At 38.6% G+C, this 20,195-nt stretch overlaps 2 protein-coding genes across 3 annotated transcripts in view; both read left to right on the forward strand.

The window, feature by feature from the left end:
• Positions 1-3,496, forward strand: part of rapgef5a (Rap guanine nucleotide exchange factor (GEF) 5a) — a 51,171-nt gene extending 47,675 nt beyond the window's left edge. The window contains exon 26 of the mRNA XM_023278082.3: positions 95-3,496. Coding sequence (XP_023133850.2) covers positions 95-213 — 119 coding nt within the window. The 3' untranslated portion in view covers positions 214-3,496. The remainder of the gene's footprint in view (positions 1-94) is intronic.
• Positions 3,497-3,646: 150 nt separating this feature from the next.
• LOC111573790 (lactose-binding lectin l-2-like) lies at positions 3,647-12,114 on the forward strand. 2 transcript variants are annotated; one of them, XM_023278108.3, is made up of 2 exons: positions 3,647-6,764; positions 11,194-12,114. In XM_023278108.3, the coding sequence occupies exon 1, from the start codon at positions 5,969-5,971 to the stop codon at positions 6,455-6,457; it is 489 nt and encodes a 162-aa protein (XP_023133876.2). In that variant the 5' UTR covers positions 3,647-5,968; the 3' UTR covers positions 6,458-6,764; positions 11,194-12,114. The 2 variants fall into 2 exon arrangements, with proteins under 2 accessions (XP_023133876.2, XP_054873919.1); XM_055017944.1 differs by lacking the exon at positions 11,194-12,114 and adding an exon at positions 9,985-11,186 and having other exon boundaries at positions 3,647-8,060.
• The last annotated feature ends 8,081 nt before the right edge of the window (positions 12,115-20,195 follow it).

Consider the following 20,195-nt stretch of genomic DNA (forward strand, 5'->3'; position numbering starts at 1 on the left):
ATTAAATGTGTGTTAGTGTGTGTATGTGTGTTCTTGAGTTCACCAGAAAACTCTTGTGTTTGTCTAATGCACGTGTTTTGCACCTGCCTCTCAGGCAACGAGGTAATTGGGGTCGACAGTGCCGAGGTGAGGGCAAGCGTTCACTACCTGCACATCATCGACAATCAGCAGACACTTTTTGAACTGTCACACAAACTGGAGCCACGCGCCTAAACACAAAAATACACTCAGAAGCAAAGACACAAAAACACACTGGATGCAGCGCCGTGGAAATGAGGTCACTGTGTGACACGGAAGACGCTTTGTACAGCAAAATGTCAAGCAGCAGTGATGCCAAATGGACGATGAGGTGTGCTTTGATTAAACCCATGAAGGCACGACTGTTCTCTAAAGGCTCACTTGCACTGAACATGTGCTTCTAAAGGATTTATATGCTCGCCCTGTGAACTTTCTACAGGAACTGAATCTGTGCAGCAAGACGGAGAATTGCCAAATGGAAACAGACAGTAGAGGAGGCTGTAATTAGTTTGTACAGTATCTATTGGACTGAGTAAGCTCTTGTTTTGTTTTTGTGATTTGGTTATTTATGAGCCTGTTCAGCAGGTGGAATGTTCCTTTATTTCTGTCAAAGTCTCGTCTCACCTCCTGAAGGTCAACAAGGACTTGATAGCCTCCTCATCATTTCAGTTACAAACACTAAAACATCTGTAGAGAAACTGGATTTGTTTATAACCTTTTGGGAAAAATCCACATCATGGATGATCTGATGTGATTTCATCTACACAGTATATATTTGCCCAGTGATACATGTATATCTGGGATACATGCTATAGTTATTTATGTGTATGATGCTGAGCTACTTTTGGATATTGTGTAAGCTAGCACTTCACATACTGTTTTACCTTTTCTCACACAGACTTTTTCTTTCAGCTGAAACTATACAGCCACAGTGTGTCCAATATTAACAGTGTTTTGTACCTAGCATGTGAAGGAAGCATTGTGAGCGGGTTTCACTGACTGACCGTGACATTTGAAACGCTAAAGCTCTCCTGAACATGTTGGAGTTTGATAAATAATGACCAGTTATTGGTTTTTCTTTTCATTTTAAAGTCCTGGTTGACTTTTAGCCTGACACTTGTCATGCACTCCTCTCTATGATGTTTTTGTGTGAATAGATACTGATAATTTTACACTGTATATGATATGGACCTATACATTTTTCAGTGCCAAATGTCACGTCGAGTCTTGCAGCACAGATGTACTGTTGAGCTTTTAGTTTGTTTAGGAATCGGTGTCTTTTTGTCACAGAGTTTGATTTCCTAGAACAAGCAGTGGTATGACGTCTAGTCCTTGATCATGTAAAGCTGATCTGACTCCTCACAGACGTGAGATATTATGATGACTGAGTTCAGACTGTGTAATTGTATCCCATGTCGGGTTGCTATGGAAACACAGCCCCACTTATGATAGAGTTATTTTTCTTTTTTCTGTTTTTTTAGTTTTTTAGTCCTTGAGATTTCGAAATACTGCACCACAGAAGTTGAAATAACAGCTTTATTTCATGGAGTTATACTCATGAGGAGACTTGGATGTGGATGATTGATTCTTACTGAGTGAAAATATCATTCAGAGGTGGTCTTGTGGATACTATCTGTAAGATCCAGCACAGACTAATGGAAGCACAAGGACGCAGACTTCCTGCAGAATAATAATAATAACTTTTCTTACTAGGAATTCAATCCAGAAATTATTAATCGCTTTAACTATGGTTCTCTTCAAAGAAATCCTTTCTGAATCCAATAATTTCTCGGATTGCGGCAACATGTTCTTGTTGACACAGCCATAAGATGCCGAAGCATCTATTTGTTATTCAGATTACTGAGGGACACCAGAAAATTAACAGTGTGGCTCATTCTGTCATCACAGGACAGACATGCAGCCTGGCATGAAGGGGATTAATCAGGAATTATCAAAGTGATTATGATGAATACAAATTAAGGCAGAAACCAGGCTTGGCAAACCTTACTGGTGTTTTTTTAGTTTGGCCTCTCTCCGTTCATTCCTAGCCGATCACTTCAGGTGTACATTCCTGTTATCCAGCAGTGATATTCCTAAATGTTACATAGTAATGCATGTGTTCCATTGCCTGGATGGCTACAAAGCATCCATCATTCATTATTCCAATGCTTTGCCTTTCAAAGCAGAGCAGATCACAACCAATTAAATGGATGAGGGATGACATAAATTTCCCAAATTGTTGTAGTGCCAAAAGCAGTTTTGGTTCACTGAAAGAAAAAAATTGAAAGATGGCAAAGTGATGAGTCACTTGAAACATCATTCTTGTGTTATGAGCAGCTTCTAACTGAATAAAACTACTAGAACTACTCACCTAAACTTTCTACAGATGCTTTGTCCCCGAAACATACTAATTCAAATTGAGATCTTATTTGAGCCATTTACATATTATGTGGATGTAAAATCTAAACATGACTGTTAAGCATTTGGCTGAAAGTCTACAATATATTACTGTAACAATAGCACAAGTGGCACCTAAAGTTTGCTGACATTAGTCATCGTTCACTGCTGGTCACACCAAGTGATGCTGTAGCAGCAGCTTCTGAGTGAATTAAGGAACACTGTTTTGTTGCTTTTACAAAGGAATTCTGTTATTTCTTCTCTTCAAAACTCCATTTGAAGGATGCTTTCTGTGAAACCAAGTCAGCGATTCTTTAACTGCTACAGCTGATGATCTGTTCATATTCAGTGTCATATGAAGGCCTTGTGGTCGTCATTTTTTCTATCAACCTGTACATGATGCTCACACACACCTCTGCTTGTTGTGTTCAAAGGGGGGAATAATTGTTATATTAGTTATTTATTGTAATATATTGTTTATTTAAGACAATAAATGTTTTGGTTTCTGTGCCATGTGCAGAGATTCAACAAGTGGAAGTGCACACATGAGAAGGAAGGATGTTTTGTGGTTTGAAGCTGCAACACTGGAATGGAAAAGTACTTGTGTTTTGTGGCCACTTGAGGGCAGCATGAGAGCAGCTCAGTGTGACGACTCAAATCTTTCTGCTGCTGTCAGAGGCGGTAATTGAGAGGAAAACAACAGGAGGCTGTATTCAGCGTTCAAGCAGACATTTGTCATGAGTGTGTAAAGTTAAGTTTTTTTTCAAGCAATGTTGTTTAAAACCTGTTTGCATGATGAAACAAAAGAAAAAAAAGCAAAATTCACAATGCAAGAGAGGACATGTTGAAGGCTTTGTACTATTGTAATATTGTTGATGTGTAAATATATGCCTATGTTTGGTATGTTGTTATTATTTATCTGTTGTAAATTGGATAAAAAAAAACATCAACCACAAAGCAATACGTCTCCCTTCGTGTCCCCTCACCCTGCAGACAGCTGAAGTCACACGTCTTTTCTAAAGCTGTGTTTTACTATGTCAAAATTTTACTGAAAAATGAATAAATTATAGGTTTTATGTGACATCTGCAGGTGAGTTGATGGTCTTTTCTGGCTGACACTCAGACACTGTGATGTTGCAAACAGCTTCCAATAATATGACACCCATTTCAGACACCCTCTCTGAAGGATATACAGTCTTGGAAAAAATTACTAGACCACTCTTGTTTTCTTCAATTTCTTGTTCATTTTAATGCCTGGTACCACTAAAGGTAAATTACCTGAAGAATACGATGAACACAACCAAAAATGCAGTTGATTACATAATATTTTATGTCCTATTTGACATGCTTAAGCTTAATTTTATTCCCAGGGTATATAAGAGGCCATTTCATGTCATAAGCAGCACTGCACATGTAAAGTCCTAGAGTGGTTTCCTGCTGACATTGAAGCTGTAGCACAAGTCAGAAGTTGTCAGCTCTCACATAATGCCTAAAACAAAAGAATTATGTGAAGCCACAAAGGCACCCATCTTGGCACTGCTGGAAATTGGCATGAGTGAGAGACAGGTAGCAAAAAAACTGAAGATCTCCAATACAGCCGTTCATCACACCAAGAAAAAAAAAGCCCAACATGGTTCTACCAAATTGCTATCTGGTTGCGGCAGGAAACGTCTTTTTACCCCATGAGATGACCGTGCACTCATCTGTTCCTGTGTCAGGAATCGTCAGACCTCCAGGGACCTTAAAAATGAGTGGCTACTGTGGAGAAATGTGACATACACATCATCGGTTCTGTTGTATCTGAAGTTCTGTACTGATGCTGTCCTGCCCACAAAGACCATCGAGGTTTTCCCAAACCAAAAACCATGTCTGGATAGCACAGTGAAACCCCAACTCAAAGCCTGTGACGCCCCCTACAGGTCAGGTGACAAACTGGCCTACAGCAGGGTCTGGAAAGAACTGAAAAAGGGCATTCAGTTGGCAAAATGCAGGTACAAACAGCGCATTGAGGAGCATTTTGCTAATACCAACCCACAAAGTATGTGGAGAGGCATTAGGACCATAACAGACTATAAGCGCAGTGATGAGCTGGTTATCCATGCTTCCACCCTCCGTGACACCCTGAACACATTCATTGCTCGTTTTGACACACCTGGCAGCAGAGAGAGTGTTCATCTACCCCGACTGGAGGAACAGCATCAGTCTCTGGTCCTGCAGCTGCACCAAGTCATCTCTTCCATGAAGAGAATCAAGACTAACAAAGCTGCAGGACCAGATAGGCTGTCAGGTTGCACTCTGAAATTGTGTGCCGACCAACTGGCAGGAGTTTTTCTGGACATTTTCAACCTGTCCCTGCAGCTTGCCACAGTCCCCCATAACCTCAAAACCTCCATCATTGTCCCTGTGCCTAAAAAATCAGCAGTCCCCTGCCTGAACGATTACAATTGTCAGTGGCTCTTTTGTGTTTATTTTGTTTGATTTGGGCATTTCCTATTTTGTATCATATGTATAGTCTAATTTGACCCCTGCCCATTGCGCATATTTTGTTTCCAGTAAGCATCAGCAACTGATTAGATTTCTTTTGTTTTTGTTTCCCCCCTAGTGTGAATGGTGTCAATCTGTTTTAAAAGAATATTTTTACAAACTTGGTTTAAAATGTAATATTTTAATTTTGGATCCGCATCTCATACTTCCTGAGTAAACGAATCTGTGTGCTTCCAGTGTTGGAGAGCGAATTCCCAGAGTGGCGTTGTCGGGCGCCCGATCTCCTCTGGAGACCATCTAATGTGGTGTTATCCTCTTGTAGTCGTGCCACATTTAGTTGTTGCAGGCATTAAAATGAACAAGAAATTGAAGAAAAAAAGGGTGGTCTCCTAATTTTTTCCTTGACTGCATTTGAAAAAGTGGCCTTTGAGCTGCGTCTGTTAGATTCTTGATAACATGCAGAAGTGCAGTTCATGTACTCTTGGACACAAACATGATGTTGACCCTGTTTGTTTGTTTTGACTCTGAGTGCTGTGACCTTTTCATCTGACCATGAGCTGGAGCTACAATGTAGTGACTGCCTCATGCTCTTTTATTTCACAAATCCAGCAGGCTTATATTTATTTTTCTACATAAAGCTCAAATTTTATTGTCCTCGTCTTCTGTGAGTAAACGGTAAATATTCTCTTTTATAAGAAATGTATGTTTTGTACGCTTTTGTTAATGGAAAGATAAACTAGAGTTATGGTGCATTCATTTCTAATACGCAAGTAGAAACGAACACAACGCAGATTCCTCATAAATCCTTGTATCCTTTCAGCGTTTAGACAGCTACCATATCCTCCTGAAAATGTATAAATTGCAGATTTAAACTCAGATACTGTGTTGTTGTGTATGAGTGGAAGTGTTTGCCAAGCGCATTTGACCAATGATCTCACACCAACAGTGAACACCCTCTCTTGAGGAAATAAAAGCAAGCAGTCTGTCACGTATCTCTGCAGGATTCTTGGAAACATCCAGCTGTGCAGATAAACTCACGCAAACCATCAACACTCCATAAAACTCCAACATGATCTTGCTCCTCTTCTTGATCGGTCTGGCTCTGGGTGATGTGACTCCTCCAGATGACCATGAAGTGATGCATCACCAGGGCAACTGTTCCATGTTCTGGTCCAGGTTCAACGGCCGCTTCTACAAGTACATCTCTACACGTATGACCTGGGCTGATGCAGAGCTCCACTGTGTGTCAGAGGGAGCCAACCTGGTGTCCATCCACAGTATTGATGAACATAATTTTGTCAATTCCCTGATCAAGACCTATGATCCTGCTCGGACAAGGACCTGGATCGGACTCAGTGACGTCCATAAAGAGGGAGCATGGCTGTGGTCTGATGGGTCTAAAGTCAACTTTGTCTTTTGGAACACAGGACAACCAGATAATGCTGGAGGACAGGAACACTGTGGACACACCAACCATGGCGCAGGATTTAAATGGAATGATGTGCCTTGTTCACGCACAAAGCCTTTTGTTTGTGCATCTCGCACAGTTTGTTCTTAACAACTAAGAAACCTGCAAGATAAAGATACAAAAATCAGGAAGTCATTTCATGAACATTAATTTTTATGAAAATATGATTTAGAAGAAACAAAAATGTTCATACAACTTGTGATTTTTCATGTTTTACTTGAAGAATGAGCAACTAAGGAAACCAAACTGAAGACTAAATTAACAGCAATGACGTCCAAAAACCCAAAAACATAAGGAGAGGTGGCCACTAAAATGCAAAAGCTCAATGGCAGCCAGTTAGACAAGACCTGGTGGACATGGCTGGAAGGATCCTTTGTTGTGACTGGTTTGGGTTAAGGTAGGTTGAGGTTTTCAGGGTTCAGGTTGGGTCAGACAGAGTTGATCCAGTTTAATAATTCTCTCTACAGCCAGTGGAACAGGAGAGAAATGGTGGTGGGACTCCGTGTACTCTGTAAAGGAGGACCTGCCCCATCTGTTTGTATAAAGGACTCATTCTGAGCTGCTACAACCACAAGTCTTATATTCAAATCAATATTTATTTAATAAAACTGAAGTTGATCCTCAAAAATTCTCCACATTGCATTTTAAAACAACAAAATCGTGTCTATTAGTACAAAAACACCATGGCTTAATGAGGAAAGTGCAATAGGAGTGTTCAGTTAAACATCAACCAGGAAGGAAGAAGGAAATACAGGAAATTTAAAAGAAAGAATACATGTTTCCAATCATTAACAGGAGTTTAGCTCTGACATTTTCAGGAGAGTTTTACTGTTTGCTTTTTCTGTGAAATTATATTTTCATTGTATCATAAATCTTCCTCCCATTCAACTCATTGAAACACTGAGAACCACAAGTAAACCTGCAGTTTGTTAGGATGATATGCTGCAATGAGGGTCTAAGATACAATAGAGTCTGATCATTTGCCCAATTTGTGGGGAACATATGAAACGATTGACGCGGTTTTGTTTTTTGTGTGGTCGGTCTTTAGAGTGTTTAAATGGTGCAGATCAGACCAACAGAGTGCATAAGCCGCTCCTCGTTGTCACTTCCGGTTCAACCCCGGAGTTGAGACATTCCCTTTCCGGTTAAATTTGGATTTGTAAAAGTGTTTTCGAACTTGTAAAAGTGTTTAGTCGCTTGTAAATTTGTCTTGGAGGTTGTAAAAGTGTTTTGCATTTTGTAAATTTGGTTTGCACCTCTCGGCCACCGTACATTAGAGATACAATGAAGAATATTACAGACAGCACAGAGCAAAAATTCTCTGTTCTGCTCAGTGTGTTTACAACAAGATCATTTTAGAACAGAAACTTATTAGGATTCAGAGCAGCTTTATTTAGGAATACCATCTAAAGAAGGTACCTTGGACTGAACAGAAATCTAAGCTGCTGCAAGACAAACTCATTTATTCAACAAACAAATCTATGATATTCACTGTTTTCATGTTTTCTGTCCCCTCTCTGGTCTAGTTGGGGTCTGATACTGTGGTTGTGTTGGTGAACATTAATATGGTGCACAAAATGATCATTATTATTCTAACAAGCATTAGGGCTTTCAAAAAAGTTCAGCAACTGTTAAGACACAGTGACAAGCTTTTGTCTCTACTTGTACATATTCAATGTCATCCTAAGATCTTGTGATAGACTGGTGAGCTATCCAGGGTGTCCCCTGCCTTCGCCCGAGTCAGCTGGGATAGATAATGGATGGATGGACTGAGATCTTGTTGCTTTCAGCACTGTGGGAAAATGTTTTTTTTTTCAAACCATGTGTTCACATAAGTTTACCATGCATTTGGATTTATATAATGACACATGCTAAAATGCAGTTATAACATCATCAAAGGGCTGAAAGACATCGCAATTCATCATAAAGGTTGATGTGAAATACTGGGAGACACGTAACAGAGAACAGGTTGTATGAGAAATACTGTTGAAACTGGTAAACACAGTCCTCTCAAGAATGAGCAACTAAGCAAACCAAACTAAAGACTAAATTAACAGCAATGACGTCCAAAAAACAACAACAAAACGGGAGGTGGCCATTAAAATGCAAAAGCTCAATGGCAGCCAGTTAGACAAGACCTGATGAACAGGGCTTGAAGGATCCTTTGTTGTGATTGGTTAGGGTTGAGGCAGGTTGGGGTATTCCGGGAAGGTTGAAGTCTTCAGGGTTCAGGTGGGTTGGGTCAGACAGAGTTGATTCAGTTTAGTAATTCTCTCTACAGCCAGTTGAACAGGAGAGACTCATTGTACTCTGTGAAGGAGGACCTGCCCCATCTGTATAAAAGACTCATTCTGAGCTGTTAACAACAAGTCTTATATTCAGATCAATATATACTCATTAAAACATAAGTAGATCCTCCAAAAATCTACGCATTGGACCTTAAAACAACAAAATCATGTCTGTTTGGACAAAAACACCATGGCTTAATGAGGAAAGTGCATTCAGAGTTAGTTAAACATCAACCAGGAAGGAAGAAGGAAATACAGGAAATTTAAAAGAAAGAATACATGTTTCCAATCATTAACAGGAGTTGAGCTCTGACATTTTCAGGAGAGTTTTACTGTTTGCTCTGTTTGGAAAATTATATTTTCATTGTATCATAAATCTTTCTCCCATTCAACTCCTTGAAACTCTGGGAGCCACAAATAAACCTGCAGTGTGTTAGGATGATATGCTGCAATGAAGGTCTAAGAAACAATGGAGCCTGATCATTTACAGCTTTATATGGGAGAAAAAGTATTTAAAATTTTATCCTGGATTTTACTGGGAGCCAATGAGAACAAGCTAATATGGAAGAAATATGATCTCTCTCCCTGATTCCTGTCAGATCTCTGACTGCAGCATTTTGTATCAGATGGAGGATTTTCACAGAATTATGTGGACATCATGATAATAAGGGATTACAATGTCCAGCATAGAGGTTACAAATGCATGGACTAGTTTTTCAGCATCACTCTGAGACAAAATGTTCCTGATTATGATGATATTGTGCAGGTGAAAATAGGCCATTCTAATGACTTGTTTTATGTGTTACTAAAATTAAATATTCTTGTTAAAAATAACTCCAAAAACTTCTCACAGTAGAACTGTAACTGTCTGAGTGTCATCTGCATAACATTGGAAATGTATCCAGTCTTTCCTGATAATATTGCCTAAGTGAAGCATGTACAAGATGAATCATATCAGTCCAGGCCCAGAACCCTGTGAAATTCAATAATTAACTCTGGTGTGAGTTGAAGAATCGTCATTAACATGAAAAAACGTGTATCTGTCTGTTAGTCATGATTTAAACCAGTTTAGTGCGGACACTTAAATTCCAATCAGCTGACTGAGTCTCTGTGATGAAATGTTGTGATCAACTCCATCAATTGCAGCACTGAGATCCAGCAGGACATGAACTGAAGTTCATTAAAAGAAAACAGTAATGCTTTGTGATCTTCTAAAAACATTTATGGTCGCAACATCCATCCATCCATCCATTATCTATACACCGCTTAATCCTCACTAGGGTCGCGGGGGGGGCTGGAGCCTATCCCAGCTGACTCAGGCGAAGGCAGGGGACACCCTGGACAGATCGCCAGTCTGTCGCAGGGCTACATACATAGACAAACAATCACTCTCACATTCACACCTACGGGCAATTTAGAGTAATCAATTAACCTCAGCATATTTTTGGACTGTGGGAGGAAGCCGGAGTACCCGGAGAAAACCCACGCATGCACAGGGAGAACATGCAAACTCCATGCAGAAAGATCCCGGGAAAGCCGGGACGCGAACCAGGGATCTTCTTGCTGCAAGGCGAAAGTGCTAACCACTACGCCACTGTGCAGCCCCTGGTCGCAACATAACTCATTTTATTGTTTTACATAGGAAAATACAAGTATACAAGTTACATCACTTTTCTCCAAAATCTATTCATTTGTATGTGGTTCAATGAGAAAAAAAAACTAAAAAAAACAAAAAAAAAACTTTTCCAATAATTCAAAAACTGTTTGTTTCAATGCAGCATTGCGATTGCTTATTTTACTGTCCAACAATTTAAAACATGAATGTTCATGAAATGTTGTCTGCCCATTGCTTTACCAGTCTTTCAATGTTGTGTTATTATGATAAATTAATGCTGTTGAACTCACTTTTCTTTGTACAGTGTCAATTCACAACATATGTTATCTCAAGACACTCGGTGAGATGAACAGCTTACAAAATTTAGCAGATGCAGAGCAGACAAACATAACAGAACAATAAACACTGGAGCTTTATTGTTTGTTTTTCTCTGGAATTGCATGTTTATTGTACCATATAAAGCTTATCTGTAGAGCTGAAGTATTAAACTCAATAGACCTGCAGAGATGAGACAGTAACTACATTTTGTGCAATGTGAAATGATTTCTAAATACCAATATTTCTCATACAATCTGTTATTCAAAGAGACTCTGTGCCCCCCAGTATTTAACATCAACTTTACTGATGAATTATGATTTCTTTCAGCCCTTTGATTGTTGTTGTAATTGTATTTTAGCATCTGTCATTATATAAATCCACATGCATGGTAAACATATGTGAACACATGATTTGAGAACTTAAATGTATTTTTCAACAACACTGAAAGTGACAAGGCCTGTATGTATGACACTGAATGTGTTTGAGGAGTTTTCTTCAGAGATCCAGTAGAAATCAAATAGACTTCTCTTTTTAAAGAAAAAAAAACTTAAAAGAGTTGATTTCTTCATATTGTTTTTTCTGTGTTTTTATTTCATTATTCAAAGGACCAGTGTGTCAGACTGAGTGGTTTCTAGTGGTGAAGTTCCAGACTGCACGTGTCAAGACCAGAACACCAGAAGGAAAACAAGGAAATTTGGGAGAAATAATAAATCTTTAATATTCATTAACAGTTGTTAAACTCTGGCCCGTTTCACTGGAACTTTATTGATTGCTTTTCTGTGGAATTACACTTTTATTGTACCATATAAGAGCTTATCTGCAGAACTGAAGTATCAGAGTAGAAAGGTCTGCAGAGAGGAGACAATAAAGAAGAAAGTAGGGAAAGAATAATAAAATAATATGTGCATTACTTATGTGTCATATTGTCACTTGAATAGGAAAAAGCTACCTTTGGGAAACACTTGATTGTGTGTTGTCATATGTAATATTTTATAATGTATCACTTTGAATGTATTGAAAAGAAAAGCAGAGGTCACCTTGAATGTTTACATTAATCCTTTGGCATCTTAATCACCTTCTGAATATCATCACATCAAATTAGCTGTTAAAAATGAAATGTCACTTTAATGAAATCAGTTTTCATTAACAGTTGTTGAACTCTGGCACGTTTTATTGTTCGTTTTTCTGTGGAATTACACTTTTATTGTACCACGTAAGAGCTTATCTGCAGAACTGTAGTACCAACCTGGATAGGTTTGCAGAGGAGACAATAAGAAAGAATAATGACGTTTCTTCCCCATTAATTAAACAGTCTGGATCCAGTCCAAGTCATGTTTGTGGAAACATACTGACATCTGTGGCTGCAGAAGTTGGACCAGAACATGTGACATCTGATACGCTATAGATTCACCTCATGGTCAAGTTAAGATGCCTTCACACGTGGAAGGAGAGGGTGAGGAGAGGAATATTCTGTATGTATGAGATCAAGAAGTGTTGAAATAAACATTCAACAAGTGATGTAACAACAGTGTTTGATCAAAGAGAATATTTTCCCAACTTTATGATAGAATGAAAATATTCTTTTATCCTCTTTTGATTCTCAAACATGTAGTATCATGAAAATAAGAATATTTTGATATTTACAACAATAGGACATTTCATTCTGTGTATTTTTTCTTGTGATTTCTTTAAAGTCACATTTCATTTTTAACAGCTCAGTTGATGTGATGATATTCAGAAGGTGATTAAGATGTCAAAGGATCAATGTAAACATTCAAGCTGCCCTCTGCTTTTCTTTTGGTGATATATTATAAAATATTACATTTGACAACGCACAACCAAGTGTTTCCCAAAGGTAGCCTTTTGCTATTTAAGGGACAACATGACACATGGGTAATGAACGTATTTCATTATTATTCTTTCATTTCTTTCCTCCTCATTGTCTCCTCTCTGCAGACCTTTCTACTTTGATACTTCAGTTCTGCAGATAAGCTCTGATATGGTGCGATACATTATGCAAACATCTCTGCTTATTCCAATGAACAAGCAGAATAATTGTTATATTTGCAATTTATTTTAAATTATCCTCCATTTCTGTGTTTCATAGATTCAAAATATCTCAGTTTTTGTGCCATTTTCAGAGGTTCAACAATGTGAAAGTACTTGTGTTTTTTGGTCACTTGAGGGCAGCAGATGAGTGCTTCAGTGTGATGATGATTTTTACTTGCACTGTGAAGGAGAGAAAACCAACAGGAGGCTGCATTCAGTGTTAAATCTTTTTTTTTTATCCCATTTTAATGACATGAAGATAAGTTAGACATTTAAGTACAAGTACTTTCACATTGTTAAACCTCAACATGGCACAAAAACTGAAACATTTTTCAATAACAGTTATTCTGCTCTTTTATTGAAATAAGCGATGTGTGCATAATGTACACATTACATCACTGCACAGTATTTGAATATGAGAAAACAAAAATACCATCAGCTCCCCTGGAGATGTCACATAAAATCTACAGTTCATTCATTTACAGTACTATTTTGACATGTGTAGCACAGCTTTGGAAAAGATTTCAGCTGTCTGAAGGCTGAGGGACACATGCAGCAGCATAATGCTTTGTGACTGACTTTTTTCTTTCTTTTTTCTTTTGTTTCTTTCTTTTTTCTTTTCTTTTTTTTAAACATATACAGCAGATAAATAGCAGCTGGGCATATATTTACTCCTCAGCCGCATCACAATTGTACCAACCCTTCACTCTGTCCTCTCTTGTACTTGTGTTATCATACAAACAGGCCTTCAGGAATCAGTGCACAGACATTAGCGACACCTAGTGGTGAGGTTACAGACAGCAAATTATGAATACCCCCTCATCATGTCTCCTTCCAAGTGTGTATGAGAACCTTATGTGGTCACTAAAATGCAAAAGGTCAGTGCCAGAGAAAAGAGGCTGAGCAGCTAGAACTGATATTTCAAAGCACTTTAATAAAAGCACAACAACAAAAAACATCTAGACTAATGTCTAATTGTTGTTAAGAGTAAAATACTTTATTTAAAATGTTATTTCTATCAACAGCACATTTTTTGAGAATCAAATGAGATCAAAATATATTCATTTTATGAAAAGGTAGGGGATTCTGAGGAATGATTAAGCTGGTCGGTGAGGAAATTCGCCTAGCTGCTCCCTGCCTCATTCCAAACACCTATCCTACTTCCTCTGATAATTATTCGAACTGAGTAGCCACTTTTGAATGGTTAAATTAATCTACCAGTCACATCTGTTAACGGCAGCTTTCCTCTAAATGGATTTTGCACTTGTTAAGTTGCTAGGTTTAAGGTTTTGGGATTAGGACAATAGAAAACCCCAAGGATAAGTTTAAATAAAGCCACCCACGACCACAATATGACTTAGGTAACCTTTCAGAACTTTTTTAGTTGTAATGCACACATTAACCTGACTTTTTACAACCCGAGAAAATACATATATGATTAACCATCATGTTAGGGATAAATTGAATTTCCAATCTGTTAACTTTAATTCCAGGATAAATGTTTATTAATATTTCAGCAAGGGTGTAGCAATAGCGTATAAATCATCAAACAACCAATCAAACATTAATATTATTTCAATTGCTTAATATGACTCATAACTGGAACTATGCTTTCATATAAGAAGAGTAATAATCACCCAGGTTATGCAAATTGGAGGGGGGGTGCAGTCGTTGTGGCCACACCTGGCTGCTCACCTGAAGACCGACAAGCCTCTGAGGCCCATCAATTCCAGGGGGAAGCGGAGAGAGAGTTCAGTCCAGATTTCCATCTGCTTGTGTCCTTTTTTTTGTTGTTGGGGCCAATAACACCTTTGTTATAATCCAGTCTGGTGTCGTTCCTTTAAAAATAAGGGAGTTCAGTAATGTTCCTTCAGTCAGTGTTATTTTTAGATCACAGTCCTCTGCAATCCTCACACAGGGCAGAAAGAGCAGTCCCTTAGTCCATTATCCAGTGGAACAGTTATTCCTTTGCAGATCATGTTGAATCCCCTTCCAAGTTGCGTGGTAAAATCCCCTTTGCTCAGAGCATTTTTGCCTGGCTTGCATCAAGTGGTCTACCATGCAACAACTTCCAACAAATTCTTTTCAACAGGTGCATTTTATAACATAACTACTCCCTTCAAAATTTACATATGCGATGACAGCATACTTAATTTACATACGTGATTACAGCATACGTTTGCCCCCTCCCAAATCGTGCACTTCTCCTCCTCACCATTTACATGGCCTCTCTGTGCTCTGAGGAACCAAAACTACCTGTTTTGAACTTTCTGGCCCATCCACCCGGTCTCAACTTTCTATTAATGTATTTGTTCCATCCGCAACTCAGAGCAGGCCTCTGGTCGGGAAACAGGAGAAGCTGATGTCAGTGTCTAATTATCACTGACATCCCATTGCATCCATTTACACAATGGGCACAGACTTACTAAAAATCCCCGAAGTCTATTCAGAGCCTATTAACCCTTACAGTGAATATTTGACCCAAGTTCACTTTAGCTCTTGACTTCTCACCTCATTACCAAGTTAATAACCTCCTGGTTTCACAGGGTGATCAAACTCTTCTGTAAACATCTCAGTATGATAGTAATCAAAAACCTTAAAAACATCTTCATTTTCATAGTAATAAAAACCTTTAAAACATCGATTTCCTCTGGTAACCAAAACCCTCAGTTGTTGCTCTTACCTGGTTACTTCTTAAACAAAGATTATAAAGACAGGTATTCAAAAATAATCAAACCATCACCTTTTACAGTGAGACACTGTCATAGTTTCTCTTAAACCTCAAGGATGTGTAGATGTTGAAGAAAACGTCCGTTGACACTGTTGCTTTTACAATATAATTTATTTATATGAAAAGGACAGCATCTGAACAGGCACCATGGTCTGCCTGTGGAGAGTTTCCCAGCCAATATGAAAATCCCGCTTGAACAAAGGGCTGGTGGTCATTTTATACCCTCTGGTAAAGGATAGAATTACAACACCTGGTTCAAACCCCTACTCAAGAACAACACCTCCTCAGACAAAAACCCCCTACTCTGCACATTCCTAAGGGTCACAGGTCAGCTATAGGTTAACAGTGGACCCCAAGGTCAACACAGCATAGGATTTCTGGAGCCGAAAACACATACCTCAATACTTACTACCACCTGTTAGTTAAAAGTTCACTCTATGGTCAACAACCACCAGAACCCACACCAGACCAGATACTTCAACACTCTTCTGATTTCTGCACTGTTTCAAATAAAGATTATATATAAAAGACAAGTACTCAAAAATAATCAAACCATCACCTTTTACAGTGAGACACTCTTCTGATTTCTACACTGTTTCAAACAAAGATTATATAAAAGTAAGTATTTGGGTTAGTTTAATCTCACTCATTGGGTTATGGCATAATTTGATCATAAATCTCAGGTTATAATATCACACTGTGTTCCCTTATTCAGCTGTTATTCTGCCAGACCCTAACCCAATAAACCTTAAACATTCATTAACAGTTATTAAACTCTGGCATGTTTTATTAATTGTTTTTCTGTGAATTACACTTTTATTGGACCATATCAGAGCTTATCTGCACAACTAAAGTATGAAAGTAGAAAGGTCTGCAGAGAGGAGACAAGTAGGAAGAAAGTAAAGAAAGAATCCAAAAGTAATACGTTCATTACCCATGTGTCACGTTGTCACTTAAATAGCAAAAAGCTACCTTTGGGAAACACTTGGTTGTGTGTTGACTATGTAATATTTTATAATGTATCACTTTGAATGTATTGAAAAGAAAAGCAGAGGGCAGCTTGAATATTTACATTGATCCTTTGGCATCTTAATCACCTTCTGAATGTTATCACATCAAACGAGCTGTTAAAAATGAAATGTCACTTTCATGAAATCACAAAAAATGAGGTAGAATGAAACGTCTTATTGTTGTAAACATCAAAACATTTTAATTTTCATGATATCACGTTTTGAAAATCAAATAAGGATAAAATAGCATTTTCATTTTATCAAAAAGTTGGGAAAAATTCTCTTTGATCAAACACTGCTAATATATCACTGTTAAATGCTTATTCTAACACTTCACCAACACACTGTGTCTAAAGAAGGGTTAACGGGGAACTCGCATCGACAGTTCCTTTCTTAGAAGTAGGTCGAGTCAGTCAAAAGAAGTTCAGCAGCAGGACACACACCACAGTCTGCAGGACATCAACATCCCTGTTCCTGAGGAGCAGGATACAGGCACGGGAGTACAACCTGAACCCAACCCTTCACGACCTGCAGGGGAAAAGAAGATCCAGAGGTGACGGCCATTAGTCAAGTGGCCTAAATCCTGTGACAAGACACTGTGGAAGGAGGTCAACACTGATCTCTGCAAAATCCTAGAAGGGATCAAAGGTACCACCATGAAGAAGTTGGAGAGAATGGGGAATCTGTTATATGCCCATGGAGCGGGAAGGTTCGGAGTGGTCGAAGGTAATCGACCTACTCCGTTAGTTCCCACCAAATCCAGACGGCAGACAGAAATAGATCACTTAGTCGAGGAAAGGAGGCAGCTGAAGAAACAATGGAGGAAGGCCACAGAGGAGGAGAAGGAAGGCAGGGAGAGATCCAGGGGAGACTTGTAACCTTGAGGAGAACGGAAAACCTTCTGAGGAAGCGCAGGAGGAAGGAGCAAACAAGATCAAGCTTCTATAAGGACCCCTTCAAATTTGTGAAGAGCCTGTTCACAAAGGAGAAGAGTGGAAGTCTTTCAGTGTCAAAGGCCACCCTGGAAGAATACCTGAAGAAGTCCTGCACAGACGACCGATACTATGAAGAGGTGAAGCTTCCACCCGACATGCCACCACTCGTGCACCAACTTGACATCTGCCCACCCAGGTGGATCGAGGTCGAGAAAACTGTGCGTAGAGCAAAGGCTGCATCAGCACCAGGTCCCAACGGGGTACCATACAGGCTCTACAAAAACGCACCAGATATCCTACGATTCCTCTGGAAGCTGATGAGAGTTGTGTGGGAAAAAAAGGAGACACCAACAGCCTGTCGGAGAGCCGGAGGGATCCTTATTCCCAGCTTCAGTAGAAATCAAATAGACTTCTCTGTAATATTCTTTCAGAAACCTTAAACGAGTTGATTTCTTCATGTAGTTTTTTCTGTGTTTTTATTTCATTATTCAAAGGACCAGTGTGTCAGATTCAGTGGTTTCTAGTGGTGAAGTTACAGACTGCACATATCAGGGCCAGAACACCGGAAGGAAAACAAGGAAATTTAGGAGAAGTAATAAATCTTAAATATTCTTTAACAGTTGTTGCGAACTTTCCCCACTGTGGGATCAATAAAGTTTATCCTTATCCTTATCCTTATCCTTAAACTCTGGCATGTTGAACTGGAACTTTATAGTTTGTTTTTCTATGGAATTACACTTTTAATGTACCATATAAGAGCTTATCTGCAGAACTGATGTATCAAACTAGACAGGTCTGCCAAGAGGAGACAATAAGGAAGAATTATAAAGTTGTTTCCCCATTACTTAAACAGTCTGGATCCAGTCCAGTTGGATCAGAACATGTGACATCTGCTACGCTATAGCTTCAGTTCATGGTCAAGTTAAGATGCCAACTTGTGGAAGGAGAGGGTGAGGAGAGGAATATTCTGTATGTATGAGATCAGGAAATGTTAAAATAAACATCCAACAAGTTGTCTAGTAGCAGTGTTTGATCAAAGAGAATATTGTCCCAACTTTTTGATAAACTGAAAAAATTTATTTATCTTCATTTCATTCTCAAAACATGTACTGATGATATCATGAAAATGAAAATATTTTGATGTTTACAACAATAAGACACTTGCTATTTCAGCCACAATATGACACATGGGTAATGCACATATTACTTTATTATTCTTTCTTTCCTTTCTCCATAATTGTCTCCTCTCTGCTGATCTTTCTACTTTGATACTTCAGTTCTGCAGATAAGCTCTGATATGGTACAATAAAAGTGTAATTCCACAAAGAAACAATCAATAGAACATGCCAGAGTTTAACAACTGTTAATGAATATTTATTATATATCTGTTCTATGTGTAATAGATAAATTAACAATCTCCACTTATTATAGCATCAGCTCCATGATGAATGATCCAGACCAAGGCTGGAAGGAAAAGACACAAAGAGTGAGGAAAAGATCTGTAAGGTTCTTTCATTCCAACTGCTGGAACATTAAATATGAGAATGAACACATCAGGATATGAATGGAACACAATAGAGTGTGATTTTTTTTGTCCTATTTTTTAATATTATGGAAGTGTTTGTTTTCCTGGTTGAGCCAAAGAACATTTTACTGCCTCAGATGGACAATAAAGTTTATTATTTTTTATTCAAATGTATTATTAGCATTAACATGAGCTCCACACTGTTATCTGACTATACACTGTTGTAGAGAAAAAAACTGCTGTTCTGTTTTAAATTAAAAAGCGGTGGGTAGACCGGGTAAACTGTTTCTGAAAGAATCATTTCAACAGAGGTTTTTTTCTCAGTGAAATGAACAGAAGCTGTAAAAAACAGTCTGAAACAAAGAGCAGAGATATTAGCTCAGAACAGAACTGTTCTTCATTCATTGAACTGAGAGATCAACATCCATCAGTAACAGAGTTCTGTGGAGGAACATTTAGGTAGATTCATTGACATCTACTGATCATAAACAAACCGCACGTCGAGACAGCTGTTATCATCCATTATGACTGATCAGCTGTGACCTGCAGGACACTTAGCTACAGCTTACACTTAAGTATTTTATGACACGGACTAACCTGATTTAGCATCAGCGTTAACACAAAGTCAGGAAACGTAACCTGACATTTACAGAACAGCTTTAAAACACAATGTTAGAACATGTAACGTAGGTCACTTCTTTATATGTAATATTGTCCAGATGTGGAGAGGAGTACAAGAAGTTACAAAGATGACTTTAACACTTACCTTTAGAGTTTAGCTTCACTTTTGGAGGCTAATGTTGTTAGCAGCAGTGTCAGTAAACAGAGGAAACCGGTAAATGTGGGTGGGACAGAGTCAGTCTGACCAATCACTGCTCTCCGGCTCCGCCCTCTGGGAATCTTCTTTTTTTTCGTCTCTGACTCCAAAAATCCAAGATGGCAACCAGGAAGTAGCAAGTGGCTTCGTCAGTGCAAAAACCAGGGTGACGTCACGGTAGCTGTGTCCATCTTTATTACCATCTATGACCGTTGCTGTTAGCTTGGTCAAACTGCCAGTAACCTGTACTGATGTGTGAAAGTTTTTATTGACGGTTGTTTTGTCGTGTTTCAGATTAATTTTTTATCACTGTAAATTACTCAGTTACATACATAAGATTTAAAGTTAACAACATACTCACTGTAAATTACTCAAATACAGGTTTGTTAATCAGTTCGTCATGTTTTGCAAGCCTTTGTCTTGCTGATGTTAAAATAACCGTTCTCTTTATGCTTTTATTTTGAAGGCGTATTTTATTTTAATGTTGCGCGCTTTTATTTTGGCACATTCCAGCGGCACAGGAAATGCTTCTGTAAGAAG

The sequence above is a fragment of the Amphiprion ocellaris genome, chromosome 15 (assembly GCF_022539595.1).
Source record: "Amphiprion ocellaris isolate individual 3 ecotype Okinawa chromosome 15, ASM2253959v1, whole genome shotgun sequence".
Lineage (NCBI taxonomy): Eukaryota > Metazoa > Chordata > Actinopteri > Pomacentridae > Amphiprion > Amphiprion ocellaris.

What these genes read in the sequence shown, in the direction of transcription:
- LOC111573790 (XM_023278108.3), top strand. Translation starts at nt 5,969, where the DNA reads ATGATCTTGCTCCTCTTCTTGATCGGTCTGGCTCTGGGTGATGTGACT.